Source organism: Hyperolius riggenbachi, chromosome 2 (genome assembly GCF_040937935.1).
Source record: "Hyperolius riggenbachi isolate aHypRig1 chromosome 2, aHypRig1.pri, whole genome shotgun sequence".
In the NCBI taxonomy this organism is placed as follows: Eukaryota; Metazoa; Chordata; class Amphibia; order Anura; family Hyperoliidae; genus Hyperolius; species Hyperolius riggenbachi.
This window is the reverse complement of record NC_090647.1, coordinates 342,407,129-342,425,733: the sequence shown is the minus strand read 5'-3', so window position 1 is coordinate 342,425,733 and position 18,605 is coordinate 342,407,129. Positions and strand designations below refer to the sequence as shown.

At 45.4% G+C, this 18,605-nt stretch overlaps 1 protein-coding gene across 1 annotated transcript; it reads left to right on the top strand.

Moving 5' to 3' along the window:
• The first annotated feature begins 10,089 nt into the window (after positions 1 to 10,089).
• Positions 10,090 to 17,781, top strand: TOMM6 (translocase of outer mitochondrial membrane 6). Its single transcript, XM_068269489.1, has 3 exons — positions 10,090 to 10,298; positions 14,204 to 14,322; positions 17,615 to 17,781. Exons 1-2 carry the CDS (start codon positions 10,189 to 10,191, stop codon positions 14,298 to 14,300), a joined length of 207 nt encoding a protein of 68 aa, XP_068125590.1. The 5' UTR covers positions 10,090 to 10,188; the 3' UTR covers positions 14,301 to 14,322; positions 17,615 to 17,781.
• Positions 17,782 to 18,605: the final 824 nt, after the last annotated feature.

Here is an 18,605-nt window from a genome sequence, read left to right as displayed (position 1 = left end):
TAACCTCCGATCGCTGCCGCTACCCGCCGATCGGATTCCCCTTTGACGTCACGACGTCGATGACGTCATCCCGCCCCGTCGCCATGGCGACGAGGGAAGCCCTCCAAGAGATCCCGTTCTTTAAACGGGATCTCTTGATCTCCGTTCGCCTAAGGCGATCGGAGGAGCTGGGGGGATGCCGCTCAGCAGCGGCTATCATGTAGCGAGACATTGTCTCGCTACATGAAAAAAAAAAAAAAGGTATTTGCTGCCCCCTGGCGGATTTTAACAAACCGCCAGGGAGGTTAAACGTGCTGCGTTACCATGTAACGCAACGTGGGCACTGAACAGCACAATTGATTTTACAGTGCTGTGAGTTAGGCTGCGTTACTGGCTGCTGTAACGTGGGACTTTAATGTCCCACTGTGAAACCAGCCTAAAACTAGCCATACGCATACACACGCCGTACTTTTTCAAACGATGGGTCCGTCAGACCCTCCTGTGGTGTGGTCGCCAAGCAGATCAGTCAAAAACAGTCTTATCAGTCTACCTACAGCTTGTGCTCACATGCAACTGTCGGCAAAACGACCGCACCGCGGGAGGGTCTGATGGGCTCGTCTTATGAAAAAGTACGGCGTGTGTATGCGCCTTTATAGAGTGTCACTAGATGGGGCAAATCAATAGATTCTACTTTGATAGGAATTGATTCCTACCACACACAGCACATCCATTTTCAATAGATTACAGCAGGGAATCTATTGATTATCGATCAAACGTTAATGCTGCATTGTTCGATGCAGTGCAACGTTGTGGTTGAACAATTACCTAACGCTCCTGCCCCGCTTTGGTAGAATCATTGGAGCTAGTCTAGCTTAGGGGACCCAGCTGGAAACCTCAGAGGGAACAGCTCTCCAATCACAGCACCCTCTACAGCAGAAAGCATTGCGATTGGCCAAATAGTTTAGGTGTAGTTTACTAAAGCCTATCTGAAACCTATGAGTTTGAGAGGGTGCTGTCCGCCCAGTGATGTTAGTGGAATTTCCCTATTAGTTTTCCTGCTGACTCCCATAAACTAGACTAACGCTGAATCATTTCCCAACAGGTTAATTAAAAACTACTGGACTGCCAGTAGTATTAAAATGTCCTGTTGGTCCCTCTTAATGGACCAAGAGATGTTTTAAAATGTCCGCCGCTTCTGACGCACACGCGCGCACCCAACGACATGCGTATCTGCATGTGCACACGCATGTGCACTTTAAAGGGAACCTGAGACAAGAAGCGTCTCAGGTTCCATACTTACCTCGGGCTCCTCTCTAGCCATCTCCATGGGTGGCTCCGGTTCCCATCAATTAAGCCAGAAAGCCTGGCCGAGTTGCGCATCATCCCAGAGACGGGAGCACGACGGGGGAGCGTGCCTGGCCAGGCCGCGCATTCGCAATGAAGCGCCACTCAGCCAGGCTTTCGTGCTTACTTTCCTGGGACTGGAGCCACCTGGGGAGACAGCAAGGAAGGAGCGATCCTAAGGGGGCTTAAGGAAGCCCCAGTAAGTATAGTACCTGAGACGCTTCTCGTCTCAGGTACACTTTAAGGCAGGGAACAAACTTGCAGGGCCGTTTCCCCCTGCGATTCTCGAATCTCCGTTGGCTTTTGCACTCGCATTTAACACAAATGTATTTTCTGCTAACATTTCTGCGTTGCCAGTGGCATGTACAGTATGCCGTGCGGAAAAAAGCAGAAAGATGTGCAATTTAAAAATGCATGGAAAAACGTAAATGCAAAATGTGAATCAACAGTCGCGATGCGCGTTTCCCTCACAGGGCTATTGACTTCAATAGCCTGTAGAATCGCGCGTGTTTTGCTGTCCGTGGTAAAATACGCACAGACGCGTCTAGTGTGTTCCCTGCCTAAAGCTTTCTGCTTTTTTCCACATGACACACGTTTGCATACTGTACATGCGGACATGGTTTCGGAAAAACCGTTCGTGTTAAACACAAATACAAAATCCAATGGAGACCCATAAATCCCAGGGGAAAATGGCCCTGCAAGTGTGTTACCTGCCTTAAAGTGCATGTGCAGATGCATGTGCACATGCGTGGGCACTGTAGACTCATGCACGTTTTGCCGTCCGTGGCAAAACACACACAAACGCGTCTAGTGTATCCCCTGCCTAAAGTGAGCATTAAATAAACTAAAAAAAAAAACGAGTTTCACTTACCTGGGGCATCTATAATAGCCCCCTATAGCTGCCCTGTGCCCGCGACGTCCTGGAACGAACCTTCAAGTCCCCAACAGTTGCTTAGTTTCAATTCTGGCAACAGAGCTGGTCGCCAGCCACTGCGCTTGCGCTGCCCTGGCCCCACGCGTCCTCGATCACACTCTCCCCACTAGTAGTGTCCGGCGCATGTGCAGTAGAAAACCTTGTACTGCGCATGTGCAGGACCCCGCCGGGAGCGTCCTGCGCATGCACAGTAGGAGAAAATCACATACTGCGCATGCGCAGGACACACACGACAGAAACTCCTATTCTAGTTTTCAGAATGGGCTTTGCAAAGAAATAATGACTGTATTACTTTTGGTGCAAAACATGGCCTTGAAAATACAATTGGTGCTGCTCATGGTTAACAGTGTATTGCGTGGCCAAAAGCTATCTGATTGTGAATATGGGGTATCATTTAAACCATGACAAGCAAGAGAACAGAATTTGGTCTGTTTGAGAGCTGAGGCCTAAGTAATTAGATTTTTTTTTGTGCCAAAGTGAAAAAAACTGTAAAAAAAATTCAATTTTCATATTAATGGTGTAATTTCAGCAAAACCACATAAGTAAAAATGTTTCAAAATATTTATATCTGAGTAGGCCCGGGTCTCTAGTTTTCAGAATGGTGACATATATGGCTTTTCTTGACTGTTCAGACACTCCATAAGTGACAGAATGAATGTATTAGGGCTTGTTCACCCTATGAGCGTTTGCGGGTTTGTTTAGCCGCTGGCGATTTCAGAAATCGCCGGAAGGCCTGGAACCTAGTACAAAACACTATCGCTAATAGCAATCGCTAGCGTTTTGTATGAGTGGTTTGTAAGCGATTCCATGAGCGTTTTCGGGAGCGATTTTAAAAAGTGTAAGTAATTTGCTAGCGTTTGTGTAGCGATTAATGATTAGCTTAATTCTGATTGGTCCTTTCAATTAATTTTCATTTTGTTACAGTGTGCAGTAATGTAAAAACGCTTGCAAATTCGCTCTGTGTAGGTTTTGACGAGCGATTATGCCAGCGTTTATATACTTTACATTGCAGAAACGCTAACACTCAAAAATGCTGCATGTCCTGAGTTTAGCGATTTGGTAATCGCAATCGCTCCCGTGGAATTTGGCCCATCCATTAACATTAGCTGAGCGTTTAGGGAAATCGCTAGCGGTTTGAATCACTCCCTAAACGCTCAGAAAATCGCTCTAGTGGGTTCCAGCCCTCATAGCGCTTGTGCAATGATTCCCTATGAGAGTGTTTACATGTAAGTGGTTTGATTGCCACCTGCTTACAAAAGCGCTGCCTGTACCATTTTTGGGCGATTCGGCTATAGTGGAAGGTATAGGGAAATCACAAAGCGCTTGAAAAAGCGCTTTGTATAGCGATTTCCCGAGCGCTTCTATGAAAAAATACATTGTATTTATTCATTTCCAGGTGAAAGAGTTCACTTCCTGACTGACATCAGGAAGTGAAAAAACAATTGCTCTGCAAAAGCGCTTACAAAGCATAGGTAAAGGCAATTTAAAAAAATCATTATAAATTGCTCAGCGCTTGAAATAGCGCTGGCGATTTATGTCAACATAGCCTTACTTTTGGTGCAAAAAAATGGCCTTGAAAAATCAATTGGAGCAGCTCATGGTTAACAGCGTATTGTATGGCCAAAAAGTTATCTGATTATGTATATAGGGTATTATTTTAATTGTGACAAGCGAGATATTAAAAATAATTCACAGGACCAATCAGGATAAAAACGCAAAACGCAAAACGCTAGGCACCCGCTGGGGAAAAAAATACAATGTTGCAAAACACGACCAAAAACGCGCATGAATCCGCTTGCAAACCGCTCAGACAAAACGCTAGCGGTTGCGTTTTGCGTTTGCGGTTTTCAGTGGGTTCCAGGCCTAAGAGTTTTCTCTTTTCAATTATGTCACTTTTGGGTTTTTTTTTACAAGTGTTTTATTTTGGTACAAAGTGTATGAAAATAACAATTTTATAACTTTTAACTCAGTTTGCTGCTAAAAAATTCAAATGGCTTAGGCCTCAGATCTCAAACACCCCAAATTCTATTTTTGTTACAGTGTGCTGAACCGCAAAACGCTAGCAAAACCGCTCAGTTTAGGTTTTGCTGCGCGTTTCCGCTAGCGGTTCAATACTTTACATTGAAGCGCTAACGCTCCCAAAATGCTGCATGTCCTGCGTTTGCGTTTCTGAGAAACGCAAACGCTCCTGTGGAAGTTGCCCCATCCATTAACATTAGCCCAGCGTTTTGGCAAACTGCTAGCGTATCGCAGTGCTGCCAAAACGCTGCCAAAAGCGCTCCTGTGGGTTCCAGCCCTTAAGCATGTTCACACCTAGGGCGTTTTCACCCTTATTTAAGCGCCGGTGATTTTCAAAATCGACCTAAAAGTGCTTGTGCAATGATTCTATAAGGCCTGGTGCACACCAGAGGAGTTTTTCTGAGCATTTTGAGTTTTTAAATCTGCTGCTAATGTTATCCTATGTGGTTGTAAAAAAAAACCCATAGCATTACATTGGGAAGAGCTTTTGAAACCTCTAAAAGCTCTTCCCAATGTAATGCTATGGGTTTTTTTACAAAACCTCATTGCTCCAGTGTGCACAGACACATAGGATAACATTAGCAGCAGATTTAAAAACTCAAAACGCTCAGAAAAACTCCTCTGGTGTGCACCAGGCCTATGGGCTGGTGCACACCGAGCGGCTGTTTCAGTGTTTCTGCAGCCGCTTGCAGCTGCGGATACTCTAGGGTAATGTATCTCAATGGGGTGGTTCACACCAGAGCGGGAGGCGTTTTGCAGAAACGCATACTCCCGGGGTGAGGCATTTTTTGGATTGCGGATGTGTTTCTACCTCAATGTTAAGTATAGGAAAAACGCAAACCGCTCTGAAAACCGCCTGTTCAGAGCGGTTTTGCCGGCGTTTTTGTTACAGAAGCTGTTCAGTAACAGCTTTACTGTAACAATATATGAAATCTACTACACCAAAACCGCTACACAAAACCGTAAAACGCTAGCTGAAACGCTACAGAAGAAGAAGAAAAAGCGTTTCAAAATCTGCTAGCATTTTGCGGATCTGCTAGCGGGTTTTGGTGTGCACCAGGCCTAAGAGAGTGTTCACATCTGAGCGGTTCGTTTCTGATCTGCTCAGCAAAGCGTTGCCTGTAACATTTTCTGAGCATTTTTGCTCAATGGAAGGTATAGGGAAAGCTCTTTATATAGTGATTTCCCCAGCGCTTTTAAGAATAAATACATTGTATTTATTCTTTTTTTCGGGTCAAAGAGTTCACCTCCTGACTTGCATCAGGAAGTGAAAAAAATCGCTCTGAAAAAGCGCTTTATACAAAATCACAGCACACAGCTAAGCGCCGGGAGGAGAAAATAAAAACGTACAAAAAATCGTAAACTGCTGCCTTCAGCAATTTTGATTGTAGATGTGAACAAGCCCTTATTTTTGCTAATAAGAGCTTGTACTCCTTGATAGTGTGCAATAGGAAAATGAAAACCACAACATAGAAAAAATACACCTTTATTTCCAAATAATATATTGTCAACATACTTTGTACCATGGACATAATTTGAATCTTGTTATAACCAGGACAAATAGCCAGATAAAATGTGTGGGTTTTATGTATGGTATGATTTGTTTATTTTAAAATTATAAGGGTTGGAATTGGATAAATTATGTATTTTCTCATTGTTTCCTTGTTTTTCCCTTTAAAATGCATAGAAAGTACCAGTAATTACCGTACTGAAAACAAATATCACCCTAAAAAAAGCCTAATTTGTGGCAAAAAAAAAAAAAACAAGGTATAGATCATTTTGTTGTGATAACTTATGAAAAAAGTTATTGGCGAATGAAAGGGAGGATCACTGACAGGTGAAAATTGCACTAGTCCGTTAGGGTAAAAACCATTGGGGGTGAAGTGGTTAAATCCACAGGTACTCGAACAAGAAAATTGAAGAGTGTATGAGTACTTTATGGCAGGCTTTCTTAACCAGTGTTCCCTGCCATTTACCCCTTCTGTGATAGTGATCTAAGCTGGCAGCCTGAGCAAATTTAAAAAGTACCTCTTGGGCTCCTCTGTGTCCTCTTCACTCATCGTATGCTTGTCCCCAATGGTAGGGGAAGCGGTTGGCCATGTTGTGCGGTTGGTTGTGCATTATATTGAACATGTGTAAAAATAAAAAAATGATTTTTACTCACCTGGGGCATCCCTCAGCCCCCTGAAGCTGTATGGTGCCCTCGCAGCCTGGCTCCGATCCTCCTGTCACCGCCTGCGGCTACTTCCGGGTTCGGCGACAGCCGCCGACAGGCTGGGAACGCGAGTGATTCTCCGCGTTCCCAGCCGCTATATCACCCTCTATGCTGCTATAGCGTATATGTTATACGCTATAGCAGCCTAGAGGGTGATATAGCGGCTGGGAACGAGGAGAATCACTCGCGTTCCCAGCCTGTCGGCGGCTGTCGCCGAACCCGGAAGTAGCCGCCGCCGGGGACTGGAGGATCGGAGGCTGCGAGGGCACCATCCAGCTTCAGGGGGCTGAGGGATGCCCCAGGTGAGTAAAAATCATTTTTTATATTTTGACTTAAGTATTCCTTTAATGGACACATTAATAAAATGCACTAGAACAGGAGTACAGTATAATGAGGGGCACTATGATAAGGGTTGGTATAATAAAGAGTACTGATAGGGGAGCTCTGTAATTGTAGGAGCTATAAGAAACAGCATCATGCACTACAATAATAGGGAACACTGTACAGGAGAAACATAGAATAGAGGCTAAACTACAAGGCTGTTACCAGTGGCATACCTAGAGTGGTACAGGCATGGCTTTTGCCATGGGCGCAATGCCTGCACCTGTGCTGCGGCACCATGCTTTCCTTGGTGACTCCCTGTCACTCAGACCTCAGATCAGTGGTCACCAAACAGAGAGACATCCATGTGTGTCCGCACAGTGACACGGACACACATGGATGTCATTGGACACTTTCCACATGTGAAATGTGTGGGCAATGCGCTTCCTCTCTCTGGGCTGGTGCACACCGAGCGGCTTTTTGGGCGTTTTCAGATCCGCTTGCGGCTGCGGATCTGCTTGGTCAATGTATCTCAATGGGGTGGTGCACACCAGAGCGGAAGGCGTTTTGCTGAAACGCATACTCCCGAGGTGAGGCATTTTTTGGATTGTGGATGCGTTTCTGCCTCAATGTTAAGTATAGGAAAAACGCAAACCGCTCTGAAAAACGGCACTTCAGAGTGGTTTTGCAGGCGTTTTTGTTACAGAAGCTGTTCAGTAACAGCTTTACTGTAACAATATATGAAATCTACTATACTGAAAACCGCAGCAGCAATCCGCAAAACGCTAGCAAAACGCCATAGAAAAATAAAAAAAAGCGTTTCAAAATCTGCTAGCATTTTGCGGATCTGCTAGCGGTTTTTGGTGTGCACCGGGCCTTACTAAGAGGAGCCTAGGGGGAAGGGGGCCTCTCACTACTTAGGCCTCTTGCACACTGCAAGCGATTCCGATTCAGATTCCGCTTTTTAATCAGTTTTTACATCCGATTCAGATTCCGATTTGCAGTGTGCAGGGAGCAAACTGCAAATCGGAATCTGAATCGGATGTAAAAACTGATTAAAAAGCGGAATCGGAATCACTTGCAGTGTGCAAGAGGCCTTATACTGGGCACTCTGGCTAATATTGGGGGCACTTCTGGCTACATAATTCTGGGTGGCACATCTGGCTACCTATTGTTATTGGTGGGTGGGGGGGGGCACAATTTCAATGTTTGCCATAAGTGCTATATTGCCCAGATATGCCCCTGGCTGTTACAGTAAATAGCCACACTCATTTTTAAAGACCACACCTTCTGCAAAATACATACATCCCCACTCACCCTGCTAATACAGGTGTTCTCAGAGATCCAAAAATTATTTGAAGTGTTCCTGCGTCCTGTGCAGAATGCTACAAACCACGTGAGTGCGGTCATCGGCGGAACATGCGCAGGCACAGTAGGTGTCAACCTGGCGAGGTCGGCATCTCAAACGGAGTGGATCCCGGGACACTGGAGCTGCACCAAGAGCACAAGATGGCTGCCAGGGGCTGGAGGTAGCCCCGGGTAATTAGATCCTTTTTTTCCCCATCCTCAGACATTCCCTTTAACCTCCTTAGCGGTAACCCCGTGTGTGACACGGGGTAAGCCGCCGGAGGGTGCCGCTCAGGCCTTGCTGGGACGATTTTCATAATTTTTTTTTTGCTGGACGCAGCTAGCACTTTGCTAGCTGCGCCAGCACCCCGATCGCCGCCGCCGCGCGCCCGATCGCCGCTATCCGGTGCGGCGCGCGCCCCCCCCCAGACCCCTGCGCTGCCTGGCCAATCAGTGCCAGGCAGCGCCAAGGGGTGGATCGGGTCTCCCAATGGCGACGGGGGAAGCCCTCCAGGAAATCCCGTTCTTTGAACGGGATTTCCTGATCGCCTATCGCCGGAGGCGATCGGCGGGGCTGGGGGGATGCCGCTGAGCAGCGGCTATCATGTAGCGAGCCCTGGGCTCGCTACATGATTTAAAAAAATAAAAATAAAAAAAAAACTGCTGCGCTGCCCCCTGGCGGTATTTTTCATACCGCCAAGGGGGTTAAGAAAGTCTGCTCTAAAGGCCCTTTCACACTCTGGCACTTTTTGCCCGTGATTCGGCTTTCGCTGGCGATCAGCACAGTAGTTGTGCGTAGGGCAGTACACGCTGGGTGTGCGTCCACGTCATTTGGCGCGTACTGTGCATGCGCAGTAGTGTGTAGGCGCAGTATGCGCCAGATGACAAGGACACGCAGGCACAAGTGCCCATGTAGGTGCAGAAGAGCCGACACTGCCGGCGGGTTGTCGAGGCAGCCGATTGCGACATCTTCTTTCAATAATCCACCATGTGTACAGCAGACCCGAGCCAGGCAGATCAATTTAGCCAATCAATGGCAGATAGCCTTGGGGAGATTCCACAGGCGCCATTGGGATTTCCCCAAATCACAATTGCGGGTCCTGCAGCAATTCTGACATTTTCCCAGACCAATCCATCAGCAAATGGTTAAATCCCAATCGTTCCAGAAAATCACACTGAGGCCTTGTTCACATTATAAATCGCCAGTGCAATAGCTGAGCGATTTTGAAAGCTCTTTTTTAAACGTTTTTTTGTAGCTTTTTTTTTCCCACTTCCTGACATCAGTCAGGAAGTGAACTTTGTGCCCCGGAAATGAATAAGTGCAGTGTATTTATTCGTTAAAAGCGCTTGGGAAATCGCTTTCAACACACTTTTTCAACTTAGCGATTTCCCTGTCCTTTCTATTGAATCGCAAATGCTCTGAAAATGGTGCAGGAGCCACGTTTGCGATCAGATAGAAAGCTCATCGCTTTTGTGAGAATACTCACGTAATCGAACATTAGACAAGTGCTTCTAAGGCAATTTTTAAAATCGCCAGCGCTTAAAAAAAAAAAACGAAATCGCCCCTAATGTGAACAGGCCCTGAAAATCGTGTTCCAGAAATAGCTATGATTTCTGGATTACCAAACTCTGCTCCTTTGGGTCCAATTTAATATAATTTGAAATGGACATGATCCAACCTCACCTTAGCTTCAATCCATTGGTCCATTTTCAAGCTCTGTAAATTTGCATAATTCTGCAAAAACTCGAAATTATTTTCATTCATTGACTAGTATCTCTGATCCCTGCACTGTTGTAATGCTAGATCCATTGGATAAAACACACGCAGATCTCCTCCCCGCTCCAGCACAGTACCCAATCAGGCAGCTACGCTTGATCCCTCCCCTACCAAGCGCGACACTCTGAGGGCATAGTGAAAGTAGTGTACTCTCGTCTTGTTGTGTTACTCTCGGAAAGCTCTGCCCAATTTCTGCGCCAGTAGCGTCACTTCCGAGGTCATCTGTGGGCTGTAAGTAGGTCAGGAAGCAGCATGGCAGCTGGTAACGTGGAGCGAGCTGCAGGGAGCCCTTCATTTGGCGGATACCGGAACTGGTTCCGCGGAATGTACCGCTTCGCCACGGACAAGAATGATTTCCGCAGGTAAGGTATATATATTTGTGCTGCGGACTGTTGTAGGCTGAGGCTTTACACGAGATATCATCAGCCACAAAGCTTTGGTAACACACGGATATATACACGGTGATAGCCTTTTAATAGCTGCTGACATTGACTGTAGAGACGGGACAGCATAGAGAGAAGTGCTGCGTCTGTTGTGCCAACATGGGTGGAAGAAGCATGATATAAAATAGTAGCAGTACGTTATACATTGGGCTAGAGCTAGACCTAGCCGTATAACTCATTTACTTAACTAGACCTTGGAAGATAAAGTCAATGGCCAATGTAGTGAAAATTTTTGCTACCTATCATATTTTGCAACTTGCCATAGAGGACAGTGTATGACTGTGTAGGCGTGGCTCCTCTCTGTTAACACGCCTGTAATTTTTTGCAACCACAGATCCCATTGAGCTAGAAGGGGGATTGTTCCCTCCAGGGGGGGTTATTAGTTGAGCAAGAGGGGGGATTGTTTCCTCGGGGGGTGGGGGGTTATTAGTTGAGGAAGAGGGGGGATTGTTCCCTCCAGGGGGGGTTATTAGTTGAGCAACAGGGGGGATTGTTCCCTCCAGGGGGGGTTATTAGTTGAGCAACAGGGGGGATTGTTCCCTCCAGGGGGGGGTTATTAGTTGAGCAAGAGGGGAGGGTTCTGTGTGAGAATAGGGTTTGGTTGGGTTGCATTTTCTGATACAGATAGGTTAAAGTCAATGGCTAGGTTGCACTTTCTGATAGCTATACGTATAAATAAGTGCAACCGGTTGCAAAATCTGATAAAGTTGCAAAAAATTTCACCACAGCCAACACTACTCCACAATTAAACTAACTTTTGTTAGCATCCGTACATTTAAGTCCCAGAGTAGATAATAGTGTAAAGGTGGCCATGCACCTGACGACTTGGCGGCTGATTGACCATCCAATTCGATTATTATAATTGAATTGGATGAAAATCTGTGTATGCATGACTGACAAAATGACCAATTTCGGGATGATAATTGGTTGCATTATTGATCACGCATGCCGCAAGATGTCAGGCCGAAGTTGGTTGGTTGGGTGTGCGGTGGTACGGTGGCTGATTTTGGAACAAGCGGCAAAGTGACGAACTCGCCGCTGCAATGTATAAATGCGCCGTGTGTGGATTTATACATTTACCTGTCCGGTGTTAGCCTCTGCACGGTGACTGTCCATCTTGCCGGGTTCCGCATACACGCTAGCAGCGCGTAGCGTCAGGCGATATGCGCCGCTAGCGTATATGCGGCTGCCCAGCAAGATGGAGTGTCACCACACGGAGGCTGCTACCAGACAGGTAATGTACAAATCCACACACTGGGGGGGTGGGCACTCCATATACCCAAAATGACTTCGACTCCTTAGTATAATACTTACCAGGGCTATGGATTTTGTACAAAAATCATCGACTCCAACGACGACTCCAGGTACCCCAAAATTACTCTGACTCCACAGCCCTGGAAATAGGACAGGAATTGGCCTGTAGTTTATGGACAGCTTCAACCAACAGACAAATTTATCTCTAATCAGATTCGTTTGTTGAATCTGCCCATATTTGTCAGGTCTATGGCCCCCTTAATGGTTGTATTATGCTTTACAATGCTGTATGCACTTTATACACATTTCAAAATAAACTTTATCAATATATTTGTGTTTTACACAGAAATACCTTTAAGTACCTTTGCCAGTAAGGCTACATTCTTAGTGGTGCATAGTGGCATATTGGCCCGTTTGCAATGCACCACTTATAGCGACATACGAAGTGTGGTGGGTGAGATCAGGGCAGGTTCTAGACTTTCTTTGGCCTGAAGCAAAATTGTGACGATGCGTGTCTCTTCCCCCCCCCCCCCCCCCCCCTCTTTCCAGATCTATATAAAATTTGTGCCTGCGTCATATATTATTTATAACAACTATGCATAACCTAAAACTGTCAATAACCTATAATAACTGTCTGTTCCACTGTGTGCATTATAACACGAAACATCACACTGCAATGTAACTGCTATGTAAAGCTCACGGTGCATGTAGTGCGTTACCATGAAACAAGCATGTTAACTATTACAGTGAAGCATACTTTTAATCGAGTGTATATTTCACTGCAAGCAACGCCTTTCCATTCTGTTGTTTTTCTGCTATTACAGGGATTGCAGTGCCTACTGTGAACCTAGCCATACATTATACAACTTTTCATGCATTTTCAGCTCTGGACAAAACGCATTCATTTCTAAAAAGTGTGCTCCCTGTCTGCCATGCAAGCAGAGGATTTCACCAAGGCCTGTGCAGTTTAAAAGCTGCATCTGAGGTGGCCAATAATTACCACCTTAGCCGATAATCAAGCTTGTGTGTACTGCAACCCCCAACAGCAAGCAATCCGCCCGGTGGATTGACTCACCCGACTGAAGGCCAACTTCATTGTTCACTCTGCACACAATGCAACACAGTCCCCCCCCCCCCCGTATAGAACGTGTTGTCAGCTACATAGATAACATGCGTCTGTACTGGCTCAACCAATGATGTCACCCAAGGGGTTCAGATCCTGTAATCAGATAAGTAATGTCTCCTGAAAGCTGAGTAGAGAGTCTAGGGACTGTTAAATACTTTTCAACCTGTGTCTAAAGGCTCATATGCACAATTGACTAAAGGCGGCTGATCGAGCATGGGCATAGCACCAAAAATTGTGATGAACAAGAACACCAGGTGGCCGTGGTATATAGAGAGTAGAATCTTTTAGGGAAGTCAGTGTATACAAGCTATATAACGATACAGCAATTAATTTATCAAAAGTTCTTAACAGGGCTGTGGAGTTGGAGGAGGAGTCGGAGTAATTTTGGGTACCCGCAGTCAGTGATTTCATAAACCGAGGAGTCTGAGTCGGATGATTTTGTACAAAATCCACAGCCCTGGTAAGTATTAGTCTAAGGAGTCGGAGCCATTTTGGGTACCCGGAGTCGGAGTTGGTGGTTTCATAAACTGAGGAGTCTGAGTTTGAGTCGGAAGATTTTTTAACCGATTCCACAGCCCTGGTTCTTAATATATTGTTAATCATATGGATCCAGGAAAGATGACAGATCATTTCTGCCATTGAGACCAATAGCTGATACTGACAACCTCTGCTGAGAATGAATCGTGATTACAGCTGCACCCAACCAGTAAGGGGATCAACTGGGCTGAGAGCATTGTTCCCCTCGCTCACATGCCGCTAATCTAGTTTTAGGGGACCCAGCAGTTAACCTCATAGGGAAATTCCACTAATGTGATTGGGTGGACGACAACCACTCGGATAGGTTGAAGTAAACTGTGCCCGCACTATACGTCCAATAACAACGCTTCATGCTGTAGAATGTGCTGTGATTGGAGTCTTGTTCCCTATCAAGTTTCCTGCTGGGTCCCCTAAATTAGACTCAGCCCGCTCTGCAACGTTCCTCATGTGCCGCTTCATTGTATCTTCTGCTAATGCCTGGCTGTGTCCAGGTATTGTATGCGTACACAGAAGATATGGTTGTATAATTGATTTCTTACCAGCTTTTTCTAATAAAAATTGAGTTACAACAAAATCCCTGAACTGGAGCACTTGACAAATGATGATGTTGCTGTGCAGAGATGGTCAATGACGTACACATAATACTGACTTGCATGAAAATGTAATGAAGATTGTATGCAGCTTGGAATTTAGCCAGTCATATTACTTCCTGTTGATTTTGATTGGCTCAATTCCAAGTCACATACAATGTGCATTAAACTGGCTTGCCAGTCAGAATTACTGTACTTACATCTTGGTGCCTGTTACTGGGTACGTTAAATTGCCTGTATGAGAGGCTAAATAAAGATGGTTCTTCACCTCTAGTAACCATGTGATAATACAATAATGCTATCTGTTCTCTCCACAGAAATCTTCTAGTGAACCTTGGACTATTTGGCATTGGCGTTTGGGTGGCTAGAAACATGAGTGACATTGACTTGACGACTCCTCAGCCAGGTGTATAGAGAACTTTTGTGTCCTGATGAGGTAATAAGCAATCTAATTCATTTACTAGCTCGTGGTGTATGATTTTTATGAGCCTTATATGTAGACATCATTTGTATCACTGTTTGCCCCTTAGAAATGCAAAATCTAGACCCATAGCGCTGGACCCTTTGAGCTTACAATGGGATTGATTCACTGATAATAAGGCACTCAGGAAGCCGAAGTTAATACATGTAAGCGCAGTCCTGTCAGCGTAGCGTGCGCTTTCAACTTCCGTGCAATGTGATGGTAGCATGACTGCAAAACTTCTCTAGCACAACTGCTACTACATTAATTACTACCGCCTGCTCCACGCCAATTGGCGTGAGCAGCCTCAGGACCGCACCATGCCGATTGGCTTGAACGACCGTCTATGGGGCTAGCAAGAGATTGCGCGCAGGCTGCGTGCGCATCTCCTGCTCGGGGGGCGGAGCTCCGCTCCGCCTTCAGTCTCTGCCGTCTAATAGGGTAGTACAGCGCTGCGATCAGCAGCAGCGCTGTACTGGGGACAGCCATATGACACGGCTGTCCCCCTGGGACATTAGAGAGCGATCGGCTCTCATAGGCAGAAGCTTATGACAGCCGATCGCCATGATTGGCCGGCTACGGGGAGGGAGGGGAGATATTTATAAAAAAAAAAATCTGGGGGACGATCAGACCCCACCTGGACCCAGAGTTCTCTGGGGACACAGAGAACACTGTTGGTGGGGAGAAAAGGGGGGATCACTAATGTGCTGTGTTGTATGGCCCTGCAGGTTGGCCTTAAAGCTGCAGTGGCCTATTTTACTAAAAATGGCCTGGTCACTAGGGGGGTTTAACACTGCGGGCCTCAAGCGGCCACACTAGTGAAGTGTCGTGTTACCATCACATTGTGCAGAAGTTGAAACCGTGACCAAGAATTGAACTTCATCCCAATCAGTAGCTGATACCCCCTTTTACATTCACAAACTGATCATCAGGGGGCGTTGTATGGCTGATATTGTGGTGAAACCCCTCCCACAAGAAACTGAGGACCATGGTCCTGGCAGTTTCCTGTCTGTGAACCTTGTTGCATAGTGTGAAATACCAGCTGTTTCCAACTGCCAAAAAAGCAAACAGCAGCTACATCACCTACCAGCAGTAAAAATTTCACCATGTGATAAATGTCAGAATGTAAATAAGGGTTTAAAATATTTTACAATGGGCAAACACTGACTAAATCCATTTATACATAATTATTGTAAAAATGAAGCACTTTTTTTATTACATTATTTTCACTGGAGTTTCTCTTTAAGAGTGCACGCTTGGCTTACAGGGCCACACGTAGTGCTCACTTGTATTAACTTGCGCTGCTTGAGTGAGTTATCATTAGTGAATCAATACCAATGGCATTAAATGACACCTAACGCAAGAGGGATATGGATTGCCATATTTACTTATAATACCAGTTGCCTGGCAGTCCCGCTGATCCTTGGTCTCTAATACTTTTAGCCATAGACCCTGAACAAGCATGCAGCAGATCAGGGGTTTCTGACATTGTCAGATCTGACAAGATTAGCTGCATGTTTGTCTCTAGTGTGGTTCAGACACTACTGCAGCCTAACAGACCAGCAGGGCTGCCGGGCAACTGGTATTGTTTCAAAGGAAATACATATGGCCACCTTCATATTCACCTCACTCCAGTTGTCCTTTATATATAGCTGTCCAGTATAGCACTGATATATGTATTTAAAAAAAAAAAATACACCCTCCCCCCTTCCTAAAGGATTATTAGGAATACCATACTAATACAGTGTTTGACCCCCTTTAGCCTTTAGAACTGCCTTAATTCTACGTAGCATTGATTTAACAAGGTACTGAAAGCATTCTTTAAAAATGTTGGCCCATATTAATAGGATAGCATCTTGCAGTTGATAGAGATTTGTGGGATGCACATCCAGGGCACGAAGCTCATGTTCCATCACATCCCAAAGATGCTCTATTGGGTTGAGATCTGGTGACTGTGGGGGCCATTTTACTACAGTGAACTCATGTTCAAGAAACCAATTTGAAATGATTCAAGCTTTGTGACATGGTGCACTATTCTGCTGGAAGTGGCCATCAGAGGATGGGTATATGGTGGTCTTGAAGGCATGGTCAAACAATGCTCAGGTAGCCCATGGCATTTAAACGATGCCCAGTTGGCACTAAGGGGCCTAAAGTGTGCTAAGAAAACCTCTCCCACACCATTACACCACCAGCCTGCACAGTGGTAACAAGGCATGATAGATCCATTTTCTCATTTTGTTTACGCCAAATTCTGACTCGAAATTCATCAGACCAGGCAACATTTTTCCAGTCAACTGTCCAATTTTGGTGAGCTCGTGCAAATTGAAACCTCTTTTTCCTATTTGTAGTGGAAATGGGTGGTACCCGTTGGGATCTTCTGCTCTTGTAGCCCATCCGCCTCAAGGTTGCGCATGTTGTGGCTTCACAAATGCTTTGCTGCATACCTTGTAACGAGTGGTTATTTCAGTCAGGCCATTCTCCTCTGACCTCTAGCATTAACAAGGCATTTTCGCCCACAGGACTGCCGCATACTGAATGTTGTTCCCTTTTCACACCATTCTTTATAAACCCTAGAGATTGTTGTGCGTGAAAATCCCAGTAACTGAGCAGATTGTGAAATACTCAGAACGGCCCATCTGGCACCAACAACCATGCCGCGCTCAAAATTGCTTAAATCCTCTTTTTTTCCCATTCTGACATTTAGTTTGGAGTTCAGGAGATTGTCTTGACCAGGACCACACCCATAAATGCACTGAAGCAACTGCCATGTGATTGGTTGATTAGATAATTGCATTAATGTGAAATTGAACAGGAGCGAGTGATTTATAGCAAAGAAATGTCCTGCAAAGTTCCACTACTTTGCAGGTCGCAGAATTTGCTGCCCGGGGGAGGCAGAGCTTTGCGCAGTAGCTCTGCCTCCTATCCAGTCGATTTTCGCCTCTTCCCGCCCCTCTCAGTGAAAAATGAGTGGTGTGAAGAGGTGGAGATTGGAGAGGAGGCAGAGCTACTGCGCAAAGCTCTGCCTCTACCAGGAACTTTGCTGTGTTATTTCTTTGCTATAAATCATTCGTTCTGCTGTGGGAATGCATAGAATCTGCTTAGAATTTATTGCTGAAGAGGACTAAAGACTTCAGTCTCTCTTTAATACAGAAGGAAGAGTGCATTGAGGCCAAAGGTTTTGTGTTCACAAAATGATTTGCCTTTATTTGTGAAATAATTAGAAGTTATGAAAATGTTAAGACTGTTGCACTCCCAATGTTTCATACAGGTAGGGAACTTTCTTCATCCATGGCTACTCTGAAGAACTGCCTGGGCACTGTTCCAAATGCTGTACAGAGAATGGACCAATCTTGGAGTTGGCGAAGTGAAACATAGCTGAAGACTTACCATATAACTAAATGAACTTCAATGTCCATAAATATTATTTATGTACTACTTTGTTTCCAAATGTAGTTTCTTTACAGGTGTATTTAGTGTTGACAAAAGTTAATCAAATGTTAAAGTACTGTATTTGGAGTTTCATGCCTTTTGCGTATAAGAAATATATACTGTATATTGCAGTTTCACCGAAATGTCATTAATTTGATCCATATATAAATAAGACTTCAAGCCCATAGAGACCCTGTACTGAAAAAAAAGTCCTCTGGGGGGTACTTACCTCAGGAGGGGGAAGCCTTAGGGTCGCAATGAGGCTTCCCCCTCCCCTGTAGCTGCAGGAAATCCAGCGCTGGCAATCCTGGCTCAACAAGCCTTACAAGCTACATTTATTTACCTTCCCTGGCTCCAGCGGGTGGTGCTGTTGCAGCTCTCAGCATGGAAATAGGCGGAAATAGCTGATCTCCGTCGGGTCCACTCTACTACACAGGCGACTTGCGTCTGCGCAGTAGAGCGGCCCGACAGCGATCGGCTATTTCCGCCCATCTCCGAGAGGAGCTGAGCTGGAGCCGGGAAGGTAAATATTTACATCCTGGCTGTTCGGAGGGTCACAGTGACACCGCCGTGGGACACAGGGGAAGGCTTGATAGGATCCGGAGGCTTACCCCATATGGGGTGAGTACCCCCCAGGGGAAATTTTTCTCGTTACAGGTTTTCTTTAAGAAGTGGAAGAGTAACAACCATTAATAAAAGGCTTCTTCATAACATGCCAAAATCAAACCTTTTATTAAAATGTGCTTAGTAAGACAAGATGTATATGAAATCCAGGTGATCAGCATTGAAGCCTCTGTATTTCCAGATGCTGTTTTGTTTATGTGGAAATA